At 34.8% G+C, this 20153-nt stretch overlaps 1 protein-coding gene across 1 annotated transcript; it reads right to left on the bottom strand.

Moving 5' to 3' along the window:
* Positions 1-14718: 14718 nt before the first annotated feature.
* On the bottom strand, positions 14719-19649 carry LOC120075670 (alcohol dehydrogenase-like 7). Its single transcript, XM_039029273.2, has 10 exons — positions 19394-19649; positions 19155-19291; positions 19018-19064; positions 18229-18554; positions 17791-17873; positions 17467-17542; positions 17204-17268; positions 16945-17040; positions 15102-15266; positions 14719-14987 (listed from the first exon to the last, which is right to left on the bottom strand). The coding sequence occupies exons 1-10, from the start codon at positions 19443-19445 to the stop codon at positions 14871-14873; spliced, it is 1164 nt and encodes a 387-aa protein (XP_038885201.1). The 5' UTR covers positions 19446-19649; the 3' UTR covers positions 14719-14870.
* Between the last annotated feature and the right edge of the window lie 504 nt (positions 19650-20153).

Here is a 20153-nt window from a genome sequence, read left to right as displayed (position 1 = left end):
TTCAAATTCTCTCATCGTGTTATTCTAAGGTTTAATTCATTTATGAACTAGTAAGAAAACCTAATAGACCTACAAATCATGGGCTCCAATGATCCAAGATTAACCGGTTAAACTCTTTAACCTAATTAACCAACATTTGTTAACTACCAGGTCACTCCACTAAAGCCTAGTAGTTACACTCCTCTCATTGTAGATATAATTGTATCCACTCGATATAACCATAATCAGTAAGTCAACCCTTCACAGGTTGTTTGTAATAACAACTAGGTCAAAAGTTGTTTTACCCCCGAGATTACATCTTATTCCTTAAGTCTCATTGATCCTCTAACGAACAATCGGTTTGTGATCCATTCACTAAACCAAATCTTTCTCAGGCCAATAAGAGGGTAGGGCCCATTGTTCAAGACCCAGAGTCAACAATTAAAGGGAACAACCTCTCTATTATCCCTAAAAGCGGGTAGGAACAAATTCTGTGTTGTACCCTATGTCCCCAGCTATCTATCCGGTCTTACCCCTGAAATAGGAGGCTTATTGAGACGACACTGTTGAGTCAACCCTCACCCATGCAAAGCGGGTAGGAGCCGACACAGGAGTTCATAGTTAGTTCAAGATTAAGGTCAAGTTACCTAGGTCATCACTTTGAAATAGTCAGTCTTAAATAGTAAACAATGTTATAAAGTAAGAGTGACTAATTTCTTGGTCCGATCTTATATAAACTCCTTCGCATCGAACACCCCACTCACATGTCTCCACATGAATGAATCAGGATCACTTCACAACAATTGTAACATCTACAAAGACGACACTTGATCTATTTTTATGTCTCCACATGAAATTTAAGTACTCATGTAATAGTCATGGATCTTAGTTTATTGAATTTAGGTTATTTCTAAAACGAAATGAGCAATTTAAGCATTCAATAACAACTTTATTGAATCAAATTTCAATAACATTTATATTGATTAACATAATAAGATTATTGTTTACAAATCATGAGTTTTAGGACATAAAACCCAACATGACCAAGTAAATTCTTCGTAGTGTTATGGCAAAGTATTGGTTGAGCGTTCTTTTAACTAGCAGGTGAAGAGAGGGTACAGTTGTTGTTGTGGCATCAGATTTAGGGGGAGCCTAAATTTGCAGACTCATCATAAGCAATATCAACGTTAGGGGGAGCCTAACTTAGTGCTCACTAGTTATGAGTAGATCGGTTTTATGTAATCTTAGTTGAAGTGTATGTTGTAGAAATTAAGTTACATTCTAGTGGATCTCTTTTCACATAGGCAGAAAGCCTCCCAAACGTAGGTGTGATTACACCGAACTGGGTTAACAAGTCTTTGTGTGCATCTTTTCTACTTTTTATTTTTGTCTATTTGTCTTTAATTTTGTCAATAGCATTTTTCCTAGGTTGTGGAATTATTGTGATTCACTTAGTTTTCAATTGGTATCAGAGTAGGTTGTGTAACGACCCGGCTCCCTAGGACTCGAGCTAGGTCGTTACTATACACATGCATGCATAGAATTTAAAATGATACATTTTTCATAGTGAAGTAAATGCTAAATAAATAAAGTCAAATAAAATATTTGCATTAAAACTAAATCAAAGTCAAATAACAGGGTACCCATAAATCATAATTAGAAATTTAATGAGTCTAGAAAACTGTAAAAGTTTAGAAACGAATACTAATTAGTAAGTTTCAAACATGCAGACCGAAAGTGGAAAAACATGAAAGAAATCTAAACATCATAAGCGGAAGCATAAAACTGGTCTCAGTGGCTCGATCACGGATTCTGTTTGTCATTCACCGGCGCGTCCCTACTTTTATCTGAAACATAAACATGAGAAAGAGTGAGTATAAAATACTCAGTAAGTAACCCCACTACCAGGGTCAGGCTAAGCATTTATGTCCAATAAATGCAACATGAACTGAAACTCTCTACTAGTCGGACCTGAATATTTCCCTTACATGGCTCACTCCTTTTTTTTCCTTTCCCCTAGAGTACACCTCTTATGTACACCTCAAGTCCTCTCTATGATTGTAGGGATGTGTACCTCTTTCGACACATGGTTATACCTACACCTCTTTCGTATACACATAACCCACTAAATGTGTACCTCTTACGTACACATGGTTATGCACACCTCTTTCGTATACACATAGGCCACTTAATGTGTACTTCTTTCGTACACATGGTTATGTATACCCCTCTTTCGTATACACATAACCCACTAAATGTGTACCTGTCACACCCCGCTTTAGATTAACCTATTAACTTGGATGGAATGGTGACTGCAGCAGTTACCAACTCTTTTGCTGGCACTTACTGCCTATCTAACCTGTTAAATTTTGCTTAAACCTTGAATACATACATATCACCAATATACGAACATATTAACTCAGAACTTAACACATTTACATTACAGGGTTTCACAACATTGTTCATACATGAATATTACAACTTAGTGAGCCCCATCAAGAATACTAGTCACTAGACAGACACATGTGTACTAACTAATACAGGTCTTCAATTACGCTTCCTTCAACCTGTTTCTTTGAGTGGCAGAGCAGCAACAGAAAAGTCTTTTGGGAACTGACCGCTACCTGAAAGGAAAACATTTGAAAATATGAGCTAGAAGCCCAGTGAGTAACTTAATAAAAACATAAATCTCATGCTTAAACTGAAAGTTTGAAAACATAATACTAGAACTAAAATATGCCAAGCAAACATGTACATAAAACCTTTAAAACTATTGTATCTGAAACCTGAATCTTAGTTGAGAATGAACATTCATCGCTCTAATTCTCAGTGCCAAACCATGGCCAGATGAGACCCCTACTTCGATCTCTTCATACTGAACTATGGTTAGTAGAGACCCCTACGTCGATCTCTTTAAGTAACCCGATGGGCATCTCAAGCAACTCCCTCTAAACATAAACATTGATAACTACTCTTAATCACCATTAAACATCATTATTCCCTACTTGAGAACGAGCATACATCGCTCTAGCTCCCAACGTCTGTTACCGGCTAAGAGACTCATACTTCGGCCTCTCATTCAGAACAGCCTACGTGCATGTGGAGTTTTCTATGTATCGTCAACACCTTAGGTACATTTAAAACATAGTACATCAAGCTTCATTCAACCTTAGCTTTAACCCTAACGCATGCTTCATACTTTGTAAAATAAGTTGGCTTAAATCATGTTGAACTAGCTTGTAAAAACCATTAGCATGCGTTAGGCATGGAAAACATACTTGGAAAACTCATACATTAGTAAACATCATACGTTGCTCATGCTTTCAATCATAGAAATAAGTTGCTTGGAATCACATAAAATTTAGCATGAGAATAACTTTGCTCAATCCCTTGACGTCGTATTACTTACGTGCCGTGCTTATAACTGAGAACCGCCATACCTTAGGTACTTAACTAGGATACCTTCTCATTGTCCTTCAGTATCCTTAGGATACCTTCTCGTTATCCTTCAGTATCTGTCATATAACTAGTCATAAACATTTAGTTGAGAACTAAGGTTTAGTGCTCAAATCATCATACTAGTTCATCATGAAAGTGGAGTTACTAAAACATGCTGGAAGTATTTGGACAAGATAACATACTTAAATCATATATTTGAACTTGATTCACATTTATGTCACTACATAAAGTTCAAACTTAAAACTTAATAGCCTCAGAACCTTAATTTATTGGATTCATGAATATAAAATTTAAATTTACTAAAGATTTTCAATAACAGCTTTATTGAACAAGAATATGATATTACAAACTACGAGTTTTAGGACATGAAATCCAACAAACTCCCACTTGGACTAAAACTCCTAGTAGGATCAAACGATGATGAATTTAACTGTGAGAAATTACTATTACATGTGAGTACAATAAACATATGAATACAATAAACTAGGGCATTCACACCCAACTTAATCTCCCACTTGTCCTAGTTTAGAAACACCGTAAACCTAAACTCTGTAGATGACCCTCAAAAACTTTAGCCGTGAGGGTTTTTGTAAAAGGATCAGCAATGTTTTGCTTAGAAGGTATCTGGGTCACTACAACGTCACCACGGTGTACGATTTCCCGGATAAGATGGTACTTGCGTTCGATGTGCTTTCCCCATTTATGGCTTCAAGGTTCTTTTGAATTTGCAACTGCACCGCTGTTGTCACAATACAAGGTGATGGGTAGATACATATTTGGAACAACTTCCAAATCTGTTAAGAATTTCCTAAGCCATACTGCTTCTTCTGCTGCTTCGTAAGCAGCTACGTATTCAGGTTCCATTGTGGAGTCAGCTATACAGGTTTGTTTTACGCTTCTCCACACTACTGCTCCTCCGTTAAGAGTGAACACTGATCCAAATATAGACTTTCTAACATCTTTATCAGTTTGGAAATCAGAATCAATGTATTCAGTAAGGATAAGATCCTTAGCACTATACAAGAGCATGTAGTCCCTAGTTCTCATGAGATATTTTAAGATGTTCTTAATGGTAGTCCAATGATCACGTCCAGGATTAGACTGATATCTACTGACGATCCCTACTGAGTAGCATATGTCAGGTCTAGTACATAACATTGCATACATCAGGCTTCCAACTTCGGAGGCATAGGGAATATTTCTCATATCCTCAACTTCTTGAGGTGTCTTAGGACATTGTTCTTTTGACAGATGAATTTCATGTCTGAAAGGCAACAGACCCTTTTTGGAATTTTTCATTTTATATCTAGACAATATTTTGATGCTTGAGACATGGCTAGTGTCCTATTCTTGCGATTCTGAACAATTTGGATCCCAAGAATATACTACGCATTTCCTAAATCTTTCATTTAGAATTGTGTATCTAGCCATTGTTTGACGTCAGTAAGATATCCTACATCATTCTCAATAAGTAGAATATCATCGACATATAAAACTAAGAACGTTATAGTAGAATTGACGATCTTTTTGTAAACACAAGGCTCGTCAACATTCTGTTCAAAGCCATAAGATTTGCTCGCAGTATCAAATCTTATATTCCAAGATCTAGAAGCTTGTTTCAACCCATAAATGGATTTTTGAAGCTTACAAACCTTTTGTTCTTGACCCTGTGCAATAAACCCCTCTGGTTGAGCCATATAGATACTCTCTTCAAGATCGCCAATTAGAAAGGTTGTCTTGACATCCATCTGCCAAATTTCATAGTTATAAAAGGTGGCAATGGATAAGAGTATTCTAATCGACTTAAGCATGGCAACGGGAGAGAAAGTTTCTTCATAGTCCACTACCTCTCTCTGGGTATAGCCCTTTGCCATAAGTCGAGCCTTAAAATTTTGTACTTTACCGACTTGATCGCGTTTTCTCTTATAGATCCACTTACAACCAATTGGTTTTACATCATTTGGTTGATCTACAAGTTTCCAGACAGAGTTGAAGTACATAGAATCCATTTCGAGGTCCATGACTTTGACCCACTGATCACGGTCCACATCTTTCATCGTTTGTTTATAGGTCGATGGATCCTCTATGCCGTCATCAGGTATGATGACTTGTGTTTTTGTTAAACCCAAGTAACGGTCAGGTTGTTGAACAACCCTCCCACTACATTGAGGCATTCTCAACTCTTGAGAAGTATGTGACTGACCTGATGTACTAGTTTTATCTACTACTTTAGTAGATGAACTAGCTCTATCTGTAACGTCTTTGGAAATTTTATTCAATACTAGTTTACTGCGAGGTTGATGACTTCATATGTGGTCTTCCTCTAAGAATGTGGCATTTGTCGATACAAATACCTTATTTTCTTGAGGATGATAAAACAGACCACCCCTTGTTTCCTTTGGATAACCTACAAATAGGCATAATTTTGAACAATGTTCTAATTTCTTGGGATTTTGTACCAACACATGTGCTAGGCAACCACAAATTCTAAAGTGATGTAAACTACTTTTACGCCCTTTCATAGCTCATAAGATGTTTCTAAAACACTTTTAGAAGGAACATTGTTCAAAATATGGAGAACGGATTTAAGTGCATATCCCTAAAAGGAATCAGGCAATTGAGCATAGCTGATCATAGAGTGAACCATATCTAATAAGGTTTTGTTTCTTCTTTCTGATACACCGTTCTGCTGAGGCGTACTAGGTGCAGAGATTTTGACTGGATCCCATTTTCTATCAAATAGTCTTGGAATCGTATGTCCATATACTCTCCACTTCGATCTGATCGAAGTGTCTTTATTGTTTTACTTAATTCATTCTCAACTTCAGCCTTATATTCTTTGAACTTTTCATGAGAATCAGACTTATGATGAAGCAGGTAAACATCACCATATCTTGAATAATCATCAATAAAACTGATGAAATATTCATACCCACCTCGAGCCTTGACATTCATTGGTCCACAAAGGTCCGAATGTATAAGCTTTAAGGGTATTTTGGCTTTGAGACCTTTTCCAGTAAAAGATCTCTTGGTCATCTTTCCTTCAAGATAGGATTCACGTGGAGGTAAAGAGTTATCTTCTAACTGACTTAAAAGTTCACTCTTGACCAATCTCCCTATCCTATTGAGATTTATGTGACCAAGTCTAAGGTGCCATAGATAGGCGTTGGAAGAAACCTTTTGTTTTTTATTCTGAGTTTCTAATGTTCTAAACATTTCAGTATTTAAAAAAATTGCTCTAGTTGGTCTTAAATTATATAAGTTGTCTTCAAGTGTAGCAGAATAAACTTGAATACCTTTACAAAAAATGAACGCTTCATTTATATTAAAAGATATTGTATATAAGTGTTCTATAATACAAGCGATAGATATCAAATTCCTCTTCATAAGAGGTGCATACAAAAAAATTTTAAGTACTAGATATCTATCTTCAAAAAACAACTTCAGATCTCTCACTGCTTCAACTGAGATAACCTCTCCTATTCCAACTTTAAGGGTTATCTCACCTTCTTCAAGCTTTTTCCAAGAACTAGTTTCCTGAAACGAGAAACAAATATGATTAGTGGCTCCTGAATCTAGTATCCAGGTTGAAGTATCATATTCCACTAAACATGTTTCAACGACCAGTAAATCATATTTACCTTGTGCCGTTTTCTCAGCTTTCTTCTCTGCAAGGTACTTCGGACAATTTCTCTTCCAATGCCCGTTTTAGTTACAGTGGAAACATTTTTCTTTATCTGTATCCTTCTTTCCCTTCTTTATCGTGGGAGCCTGCCCTTTTCCCTTCTTTTTCAATTGAGCTTTAGAGGGTCCAGCTTTGAATATAGAGGACGATCCTCTTAAAAACTTTTTCTTAGTGGTAGCAACATTTGCTTCCACTTCCTTCCCCTTACCTTAAGTAAGGTTTTGGAATCGCTAGAGCTCGTTAAGAAGGGTAGTGAGGTTAAATTCTATCTTATTTAAAGACGCAATTGTCTCGAAAGGTATAAAACTCTTCGGAAGAGATTGTAAGATAAAGCTAACCTGGTTAGCCTCATCAATGGGTCCGCCATTTACTTCAGCGATATTGAAGTACATCATCATGTCCAGGACATGTTCTCTAACAGAGGTCCCCTCCTTCATCCGCTTCGTGCAAATGTGTTTAATTGCCTCGTGTCTAAGGGACTATGATGGTTGCCAAAACATTTCTCTTAATGAATTTATTATCTCTTTAGCCGTAGCTAAGGATTCATGTTTCTTTACCAAAACATCAAACATGCTGGCAAGAATGTAAACACGGGCCTTTTCATTGCTCTAACCCATCGATCGTATGCTTCTCGAACAGTTTGATTAGCATTTGAGGCTGGGGCTTGAGGACATTCCTTAGTTAAGATAAATCTTAAATCGTCAACTACCAGTATTGTGTTTAGATTTGATTTCCATGCCGAATAATTATCGCCGTTTAGTTTCTTGGAAGCTAAGAGTTGAATTATTGAGCTATTCATGCTGAAAAAGATAAACATATTCTTTTAGAAAAAACTATAATCACAAAGTAACCAATTTAATTTAGCAAACACTAATAATGTACCCTTCATTATTATATTTTGCAACGATATTTTAAAAGTTGAGAGTAATCTCCACCGAAGGGTAATCGATTATTCATCTTTTGAACCAAGGCAATCTTGACTAGATGCTAACCCCAGAATAACTCTTTATTCTTATAGCACTTTAGTTATTGTTACTTTGGTCGAGAATATACTAACATTAGTAATTCTTGTAAGTGTAACCTTCCATTTTTGGATTTCAGAAACTAGAATCAACATGCTCCCAAAAGTGGAAAGTCAATATGAAAACTGATCTAAGAGAGCCTATCCAGATTTGGAGTTCGCGGTGTTCCAAATCCTATAATACAACCCTTTAAAGGGAAAGGTCGCTCCAAGGCAGACATGCAGGTGCATTATAGGAATCTCACGGTGCGACCTAATGGAAGAGTCCGTGGGATATGTTGTTACATACCCCTCACCCACTTACTATGAACTACTTCCCCTATTCACCTTGATATTGATCCATGCAAACACTTTCCGAAGGGAGTCCACTCCTAAGCACGGCCCAAAGCCCTACATGGACCTCATGATGTGAACTCTTAGGGATGCTAGAGCTAAAAGTACGCTACTTCTCTCAAGCTGAAGTGTTCTATAACGGTTTAGGGTATAAAAAAATACTTAGAGATATATTTCGGCTAAATTAAACATATCCTAAGTCTAGGTGATAGATCCATGTATAACTCTTATACTGGATTTTAACCTATGATGTCTAGGTGATAAACAAATTTTATTACCCCACATCTCTCACACATGCTCATTAAAACCAAGGTTATTTGACTTAGACGCCAGTTTGATCTCCAGGTAAGAGGTGTTCCGTAAACCGTCATCTTAAGAACCCCCAACCTTAGACAAGATCTCCCCGGGTAAGTAAATAATTCTTTGTTTAACAAGTAATCGACCTATTCTAACTCTTTAGAAAAGCCGATTGAAATTATACCAATTTAATCCCAGGTGAGCATGCGACTTTTACCTTTGTTATAGATTTTAAAGTCTAGGTTATTTTATAACAATTATAAAATAAAAATTACAACTATTATAACCCTAGAATCATACATCTATAACATACATTCATACTTGATTATCAAGCTTTAATATAACACTTTATATTAAAAAAAATTAACATGCATACTATATACATTATAACAATTATAACATGTATCAAATGTATGTACATGTTAACCTATGGTGGGATTTTAAATCTATATGGCATACTATATGCACAACAAGATTCAAAATTTAATTAAAACATACATCAACATGCATAATTAATTAAACACCCTAAAATGAATTGGTTTTGGTTCTTAAATTAAGCTAACAACTAAATCATTACAATAATAATTTAGTGTAGTACAAAAAACCGCTCTCGAACCAGCTTCAAACACTCGAACCGGCCCAAAAACTCCAAAAATTAGGTTGAATCGGTCAAACCGGCTCAACTGGACCGGCTGGTCAACTAATGCAGGGGGCGGTCAACGGAAGCCGCGGGGCATGGGTCGCGCGAAACGGAGGCAAACCAGGTCGGATCTGAGCATGTCTCAGGTTTGGTGGAGTGCATGGAGTACGCGAGTGAGGTCCGGGCTTCAGGTCGAGCCTATGAGCACCCTTTCTCGGGTCTGGGAGCAAAAATCGAGTCTGTGAGCATTTTTTTCTCCATTTTGAAGCCGTCCTCTTTCCCAGAACTGAGCAATTACAATCTAATTTCAACTCTAATAACTAGCAAATTTACAGACCCTTTTTTCACACATTAATGCTCATAAACATGTGAGCAATTACAAGTTAATACTACAATAGAAAACTTAATTTAATTGCCAAAACCTAAAAACCATTTTAGTTTCCAATCTCAATTTTATCTAATAAATTGATACCCACCACATGCAATTGAGTAAAATTAAAACATGCTCTGATACCACATGAAAGAAATATCGACATGCGCAGCGAAAATGAGAATCGATTTTACTCTAATTGCCTAAATTAAACATGCAACCCTAAATGAATTAATTAGGGTTATTTTGAAATAATACCTTTGAAGCTCCCGAAACTCCTCTATCTCCGATCGAACACGAATCAGACAACTACTAGAGCTGATCTACTATCCTCTGGACTCAGAACGGGTTGTGGGACCCGATGGATGAAGAACCCGAGAGAGAGAAAAAGAGATAGAAATAGAAGAGTGAAATTTGGGTTGGGTTTGGATTTTTTTTAGCCCTATTTTAGAAAACTATTTTGGAAAAAAGTCCAAAAGTCTTTAATCCAAAAACACAAGCCCATATTTATAGAAAAGGGCCATGCAAAATTGCATGAAAAAACTTCACAAAATCCCAACACCTAGAATCCACTATCTAAGTGGGCTTAATGTCTCCACTATAAGCCAACACTTAGCCCACTATTTTGTTAATGGAATTATCCAACAAAAGTTTGGATTTTCCCACTAACTTTAGTCAAAGGGCAAAATAGTCATTTGGTCAAAGTCAAACTTCGACCCAAAAGTCAACATTTTGACTTTTTGTGATTTTTTTCGTGTTGACTAATTTTGACCTCCCGAGCATGAATCCGCATTCATTTTCTCAAAATTCAAATCACATTTGAATATAAGGTCGGTCAAAGTTTGACTTTTCAAAGTCAAAAGTCAACTCTTTGACTTTTTACATCTTTGACCATTTCCATTATTTCCGAGCTTCCGAATATGAACGTATTCATATTCTTGATATTTAAATCACATTTAAATATTAAAGTTGTATCTCTAAACTAAAAAATCGACCACTATATCACATATACTTGTCGGTTTCTCTCTTTTTACCTAATTCGAACAATTTGAATTATTCTATCATACTGTTCTAAGTTTATTCCATATGAGCTAGTAGAGGAACCTAATAGACCTATAGATCATGGGCTCCAACGATTCGAGATTAGCTGGCTAAACTCTTTAGACGGAGCTAATCAACATTCGTTAACTAATGGGTCATTCCACTATAGTCCTGTAGTTGCACTCTCCTCACTATAGATATATTTGTGTCCATTTGATATAACCATGATTAGTAAGTTAATCCTTCACAGGTTGTTCGTAATCTCAACTGGGTCATAAAAACCATTTTACCCCCGAGACTACATCTTATTTCTTGAGTTTCACTGATCATCTAATGAACAATTGGTTTAAGATCCAACCTATAAACCAAACCCCTCTCGAGCCAATGAGAGGGTAGGGCCCCTTGTTCAAGACCTGGATTCAATATTAAAAGGAACAACTTATCTACTATCCCTATAACGAGTAGGAGTGAATTCCGTCTTGCACCCTATGTTCCCAGTTATCCACTTCATCTTACCCCTGAAATGGGAGGCCTTATTGGGCCAGCGATAATGAGCTGTCCTCACCATGCAGATCTAAGGATAATTCCGAGTGAACAGAGTTCATAGTTAGCTCAAGATTAAGATTAAGTTACATAGGTCATCAATTAACGAAATAGTCAGTTTTATACATTAAACGGCATTTAAAACGTAAAAGTGATTATTTCATGGTTCAGTCTTATGTAAACTCTTTACATAGGATGCCCCCATTTTCATGTCTTCACATAAACGGTTTAGGATCACATCGTTTGTACTAACTACAAAATGGGCTGCATCCATAGTGTCTCTAGAACAAGGTGCTCAACCTTATTCATATACTATAGACCATTTTGGCTATATATATTTGAACTTGATCCACATTTATGTCACTACATAAAGTTCAAACTTAAAACTTAATAGCCTCGGAACCTTAGTTTATTGGATTCATGAATATAGAATTTAAATTTACTAAAGATTTTCAATAACAGCTTTATTGAACAAGAATATGATATTACAAACTACGAGTTTTAGGACATAAAATCCAACACTAAGTGCAGTCCATCTTAGTGCTAACCCATGTTACATTCTAAAACTAAGCATGTGGAGATTTGATATATATTTTGTGCATTATCTTGCTTTGCAGAAACGTATCATTGTTCAACATCTCCCTGCTTTTGCTCAGGTTGCTGATATATTAATGAAACCTTTATCTGCCACTAATTTTCTTCGCTTACGAGACAAACTCAATGTTCGTGATTCTTCAACCATTGGCTTGCGTGGGGAGGGGGTGTGAAGATAGCCCATTAATTTGGCATATGCGCAACACGTGATTGCATCTTGATTTATTTATTCTTTTCTTAATTACTTGAGAGATGCAATCTTCCGACTTTTATGTAAATTTGTTGTGCGTGGGTTTAGGAGTTTTTTTCCCTCATTTGCCTGTATGTAGGGCATTTCATCGTGTACTTATGAAATGAAAAATTCAATGGAATACAGAAGGGTTTCTCCTGATTTGTATAACTTTAACTCTATAATTTATTTTTAATAAATTGTTAAGGCAGGTTGGTTTCCATGATATCCACCCGTTCAATCAAGCTCTGTAAACATACATGGGACATCTTAGAAAAAGAACATTCATCGGTAGCTCGAATATTAAAGGCAAAGTATTTCCCAAATTCCTTTTTTCTCCATGCAAGTTTGGGCTACCGACCTTCCTATACTTGACACAGCATTCTATGGGGTCATTAGCTTGCTCTCAAAGGTGGGCATTGAAGGATTGGTGATGATCGATAGATCAAACATTCACTCTAATCAGTGGATTCCTAGAGAAACTACTTTCAAGCTTCTTTCTTTACCACGTCCCCTTTCTGTATCTTCGTGGATAGTCTGGTCAGTGTTAGGCAATGGAATAAAACTCTGTTATCTGAGTTATATTCTATCTAAAAGATGTTGATATTATTCAGAGTACCCCCTTATGCTCCACATTTCGGCTGGATAGTTTATTTCGGCATTATGATAGAAAAAAGGGTCTATATTCCATAAAAAAGTGGGTACAAGTTAGCTTATGCTTCAATTATGGAAGCATTGTCCACCTTTTGCATTGAAATGGATAAATTCTAGAGATTGATGTAGACCTTTCTATCCTTGAAAGGCCCTTTTTTTGTGGTGTGCTTGCCTAAACTCCCTCTCTACACGTAATGCCTTGGCTCGTCGCTTCATCATTGCTCGCAGAGACTGATCGCTTTGCTATTGTGCTCCTGGGTCATGTATCCATGCTCTTTGGTACTGTAAGGGAAGTAAACACATCTGGTCTCTCTAGCTTTCTAGCCTTCCTCTTTTTGACTTACATTACATTGTGTTGCTTCTCTTCTTTGCAAAGCTTGAGAAATTGAATAAATTGGATGTGTGAATCTTCGCCTTCATTGTGTCTACCATTTGGCATCGACGCAACGTCCTAGTTTTTTATGGCCACATGTCTCCAGTTTTTCATCCTATTCGATGGGCGGTGAACATGGTGGAATCTATTAGTCAATCTGAGCAAGCTCCCGATCCTTTGATTCGCCCTCCCTTCTTCTTTGAGAAAGCTCCCAATTAGCCAGCTCCTCTCTTAGGCTCGTATAAGGTGAACTCTCATGCAGCTTATCGGGATGACAAAGTGGGTTTCGGTGTCATTGTTTGCAATTCGTGTGGTGATCTCATGCTTGTTATGGAAAGTCACTTTACTTTGATGGGCTCTGTTGATCTAAAGGTTATTGATATGTTTAATGGGATTTCCAATGCTTTTGAGACTGATATTTCCCTTCTCTATGTCGAAACTAATTCCAAAATTCTTTGGCACCTTTTGGTTGGGAATTCTAGCTTTACGAATGAAGTGCATGCTTTCGTTGACACTCTTAAAGATCTCCATTTTATTTTCCATCCTGGGTTTCCTGTGGGTTAATCACAAGTGTAATTCTATCACTCATGATTTAGCTATCCATACTTGATGTTTTGGACACTCAACTATGTGGCTTGAAGACCATCCTCCATGAACAGCCTTTCGTTTAGATTTAATTTGTCCTTAAATTTATTTCTATTTTTGTAGTAAAAAAAGTGCCTTTATTTGTTTTTATTTTTCTAAACCTCACAACAAACAAATTGATTGATGCACATAATTAGTAATGATCGATTGATTAAGATAATCACTAATTAGTAATAACTTGGTCATTTATTAATCGAATAAAAAGACAATTTAATTGAAAGTCAATCACAAATTATATATCGATTATTGAAAGGGACAAATCGCTAACTAAAATATAATTTAATTAATTAAAACATATATTGTCTACTAGAAGGTGAGAAGTTTGAGTCATCAATTCCCACTTTTTTATTGAACTAATTTTAAAAAATTACACTTTTAATATTTGAAGTTCTAAATTTATATCATATTACTTTCTAGGTTTCAAAGTTGAGCAAATTAATCCCTCGCGTTGCATTAAATTGAATAATATAGTCCCTAACATTTCATTAATACATGATTTTAATCTCTCAATTAACAAAAATGATCATTAATAGAGTTACTGACGTGACATTTTTAAAAATAAATAAATAAACAACAATAATAGTGATTATTATTACTATTATTTTAAAAAAACCACACATTTCCCTCCCTTTCCCTCCCGTTCTCCTCTACTCTAACCGAGGAATACTTAATAAAGGGAACTTTAGAAACACTACTTCTATTTATAAATTTAATTAAGTTTTTGAAAATTTTAAGATTTTAAAAATTAGATTAATAATTCAAATATTTAACCAACAAATATCAAAACTATGCATAGCTAAAAAGTTGAGGGAAAACGTGCATACATTAAAAAAAGGGGGGGTCAGGAATCAACACTTAACTAAAGGAACACTTTATTTAATTTTTTAAAGAAAAGGGGAAAAGAAAAGAACAGTTTATTTAATTAAAATAAGGTTATAAGGATTTTATTTTAAATGGATATAGTTGCTGACAAATAACGATGAAACCAATGCATGTGAGGTGGTTGCTCAATTGTTCATCCAAATCACACATCTCAATGACTTTCCTTCAATTAGCAAATTGAATGCTTCATTGATATCTTCAAAACCCACTTCGTGTGTCACAAATTTATCCAGCTCAAGTTTCTGATAGGTCAAACATTATTCTAATATCAATAAAATGGCAGAAATAAATATAATATAGCACAACAATATTTCACATTAAAAAAGAAAAGGAAAAAGTTTTGTTTGATAAGGTACCTTATCTGTGTACCACTTTAGAAGAGTGGGAATATCTGATTTGGGCTTTGTCCCTCCAAATAAGGATCCCATAATCGTCTTCCCACGATGAAGGATATCATAAGAGCTAAAATTCAATACTGTTCCAGGCTTGTCTACTCCTAATACAATTGTTTTTCCCCAACCCTGAGGTCAAATATGAATTTCTAGAAATTAATTTCTAGATATGACGCTAAACCATATAATCATTTTGTTTTCAGTACTTTTAATTTTTTATTTTGTTTAATTCTACTTTTGAACTTTCAATTTGAGCCATTATGTTCTCAAACTTATGACACCATATTGTAATTTTTTTTTTCCAATATAATTGAGAGTATGAGGATCCAGAACCACAAATCTTGTGGTTAACAAACTTGTATGTCAGTTGTCGCATAGCTCTATTAATAAACCACAACCCACCTTATTTAAAGAGTTACAATTAAAAGGATAGTTAAAACTATCATCATTTTCTTAATTGTTTTTATAGGTAAGATTATTTATAAATCCATCTTCAAATTGGGACTAAATTCAAGTCACTATTTAATTGTATTAAATTAATGTATAATTTCAATATCAACTGAGCATTGAGCATAGATCAGCTGTCCGTATTTCAATTTAATCATCATTTTGATAAAAGTTAGGTAGGAAGCCTATATATATATATATATTTGGATAACTTTACCCCACTATTCACGTGATAATTTCAATAATGTAAATGCTCTGCTATATAAAAATATAGTAAACAATTATATAATTTATCTTCTATCTCCAAACTTTTAATTTGATAGAAATAAAACATTTTTATTAAAAACTTTAGAGTAGTCTCGCTAAATTATAGTATTATTTCTTTTTTAATTTAGATTATATCATTGTTTTGAATAATAATGTAACATATAAAATATCAAATTGAAGACAGCTCAATGGCAATTACATATACTACTTCTTTTGAGGTCAATGATTCAAATCCACATACCTCACTTGTGTGTACATATACGTGCACATATATAAAATCTAAAGCATTTTCTTATATAATTGTATATTTCTTTTATATAAAAAATAAATGAGATGTTTGTTTATGTAAACGTTTTAACTTTCATAGATTTTTTAAAAATTTTAATTATTATTGTTAAATAATAATTCAGATAGAGATATATAATAATAATAATAATAGAATTAAAAAAATTTTAAAAATGAGGAGAGTGTTGGCTTTGGAATAATCGGGACCCACATGTGAGGGTGTGAATATAATATACCATTAAAATCCACGTGCTTAGAATCTCTGAAAAAAAAAAGGGTAAGGTGGGGAACAAAACATGGTTAGACTTTTGCAAACTCATTTTTATTTATTTAAGAACCTACTTAGGGAGCGTTTGGAGCAAGAAGTTAGTTATTATAATTCTAGATTATTATAGTTGGATTATAATAGTTTGTGTTTTGAGTATAGATTATTTTAGTTTGAATTATAATAATATGTGTTTGAGGTGTAAACTATTTTAGTTTGAAAAGAAAATAGTAAACATTATAATAAAGAATAAAAAAATAATGAATGTAAAATAGTAAAAACGGTAGCAAATTAAAGTTTTGAAATAGTGTTCACGATTGTTAATTGGGAGTTTTGAAATAGTATTACTGTAGCAAGAGGTGGTTATTATAATTTTAAGATAGTTTCGGTCCCGAATATCCCCTTAAGGTGTACCAGTATCAAGCATGCCTATCACATGGATTTCAGTTGAAAGAGTTAAATGAAACAAAGATAGATACCAAACCAAAGTATAGTCATGGTTAAGGAAGAATATTCATGGATAACAGAGAGAGAAGGGTGGACCTGTCTGCAGCATGTAAATGCTTCTTGAACTAAGGAAGCCGCTCCCACACATTCAAAGCAATAGTCTGCACCTCCATCAGTCATTTCAATAATCACCTGCTCCCCATTAAATTGTGTAAATAATCCAATGGCATCAATAATTCATTTCCAGTAAAATTCTTTAGATAAACTTGTAAACGAACAGTGAATTCTGAGCTATTATTTGTATTTAAGGAATGTGAAACCAAATCACATTCAATCTCATTCATAACCTACATACCTGGCTCACAGATTTATCGCCAAGAGTTTTGGAATTAACAAACTCAGTGACTCCAAACTTTTTTGCTGCATTTGGGAAATGAACACATTTTTAAGACTACTTAAAAATAATATGATCTTTAAATGCTTATAATGAACTTTTAAGTTTAAATAACAGTGCTTTCACATGATTGGACCATGTTACCTTCAAACTAATGACCCTTCAATAGGATGGAGCTTCACAATAAAAAATTTAAGACATAATAGAGAAATAAAAGTACTCGCCAGTTTCAAACTTATCTGGGTTGATATCGATACCAATAATCCGGCTTGCTCCGCATAGTCTTGCTCCTTCAGCAACCTATAACAACAAAGGTAAACCATGAAGTTTTAGGCGTTTGAAAAATACTTGGGTGCATTTCAGGTTACACATATCTTTATACATCTCACCAAATTGTCCAATCATAATTTTTCACAGCAAATTCTTCTTTATTTTTTTAAATATTTTAATTCATTATTCGTATGGGTAATGAAGAAAGGAAGAATAAAGATGGATGCATTCAAATATTGCCTATATTGAAACTAAGTCAACAAATAGCTCATACATACAGCCAAACCTATGGACCCTAGTCCAAATATGGCAACAGTGGATCCCTTCTCTACATTTGCTGTTCTCCATGCCGCACCAACCCCTATAACCAAATGTTTAACATTCTGTTAAATTTTGAGTGCTCTCAAAATAGTTGAGTATACACAAAAATGTTATCCTGTTGATATGACATTTGAGCAGAAATAGGTAGGAAGAATACGAAAACCAAGGCTTCTGTCCTCTCAACAAATTGAAATTCTAACCAAATAGAGGTCAAAGTTTCTTAATGAGGTATACAAGTTTTTAAGGAGGAAACTGCACTAGCAGCATTTTAAGAACAGAACTAGATTTTGTGCTCAATTAAACAGCCACTAATTAGTTATGTACTCAAACTCAAGAGCATTCAGGAGCATACAATTCAAATCTTCATAGTATTAAGTAATGAATTAGAAGTTGACCTGTTGTTACCCCACAACTAAGAAGACATGCCCTGTTTGGAGGGATTGCAGGATCTACTTTGGTTACGTTGACGATATCTACCACTGTGTATTCAGTGAAACTTGATACAAACAAAAGATGATGAATAACCTCTCCATTTAAATCTGTGAATCTGTTTGTCCCATATCGAGGCATTCCCGGAGACAGACTGAAAGGAAAATTTGTACACAGATTGCTTTTACTTGACAAGCAATCTTTACACTCCCCACAGTCAGCCATGAAGGTTGGGATTACTGTATCTCCTTCCTTAACTTCAGTAACATCCTTTCCTACACTCTCAACCACTCTGCAACATCAAACAACAAATCTGAAGCAGGTCTATTTTTAGAAGCAGAGATTTGGAATAGAATTAACTCCCTATTCTCAAGCACAAGGTATTTTCAGATCAACTACAAATTATTAGCTGTTCTTTTATTGCTTCTGTTCTGGTATGCAAAGCAATAACACAACAAGCATATTCATATGTAGTTGTCTTTGGCAGAATGGCCAATCGATCAATCAACCAGTAAATACAATTACAACAAATGATTGCCATAAATTGCTCATGTTTACAGCAGGGTACAGCTAAGAAGAAAACACAGGCAGCATTTTTCGTAGAGTATAATCCTTCCACAATATCGCTAAACAACAAATGAAAATCATAATCACAGGTATTCAAAACTTCAACACCAGATTTCATTTAATAAGGTAGAATTATACTTAAATCCATGAAAGATTGAAAATAATTGAAAAGGAGATGTGGAACTCACCCGATAGCCTCGTGGCCAAGAATTCTAGGAAAAAACCCCGGAGGATCCTTCGGAAATGGAACAACCAAAAGTCGAGTAAAAGAAATACTTCATTTACAAGATTTAACACTAAAAAGAAGAATGATTAGAAGACGAACCTTCAATTTCCAGAAGATGAGATCGCTGTGACACAAAGAGGTACATATTATCCGAATACGAACTTCACCAGCCTTAGGCGGCGCCACAATTATCTCCTCAATCACTAGCGGCTCTCCAGGCTTTCGGCAGACAGCAGCTAACAAATTTCAAACGCATTAAAACAACGGACATTTGAGGAAGAGACATTGGGTAAAAAATTAATCGGAAAGACGATACAACTGAAGAACAGAAGAAGAACCTTTGCAGCGGATAGACTGAAGTCCAGTTGCATCGGAGGAGTTATCTCCCATGGCGGAGGTCGGGAGGAGATTTCCGGTGACGAGAGCCCCTCACTCCGGCGATGTGTTGACCGAGAGATATGGTACAATAATACAATATCGTTGGAATTGGAGGTCTGAAGTGGGATTTCAAAGGCATATCTTCGTCCCATTATATAGCAACTCGTGAATAAATTAAATAAATTTGAATCTCATTACCTATTTTAGTTTTTTTTTTCATTTTCTGAACATCATATATATATATATATATATATAGAGGCTAACATCATATCTTTATAATTTGAGTTTATATTAGTAGTAATCGTTCTCAATTCCTATCACATCTTGTCCCCCTAAAAAAATAAAAAATTCACATCACATTTTTAAACCTATAAAGTTAAAAATCGATTATGGTTATGAGTTGATGCTAGAGATTGCTTTTAATATGATTAAAATTATTTTTATCATTTTGAAAACTATTTGATTTTCTTTTTAAACATTCAAAATATGTTTTAATAATATGAAAATGTATTTGACAGTGTAAAATTAAATATTAAATTAATTTTAAATGATTGAATGTGTGTTTTAGAGTGATTTAAACATAATTTTAACTTTTTCAAAACCACTCTCAAGCATATAAGTACGTAGGCTCTATTTGAAAATGGTTTTGTTTTTTCTCTATTTGTTCTATTTATACTTATTTCTTTTCAATTTTTAATTATAATTTTCACTTTAGTAAAA

Source organism: Benincasa hispida, chromosome 4, assembly GCF_027475165.1.
Source record: "Benincasa hispida cultivar pf3 chromosome 4, pf3_genome.v1.1, whole genome shotgun sequence".
NCBI lineage: Eukaryota > Viridiplantae > Streptophyta > Magnoliopsida > Cucurbitales > Cucurbitaceae > Benincasa > Benincasa hispida.
Note: the sequence above shows the minus strand (reverse complement) of the source record. Positions and strands in the feature narration are given on the sequence as shown.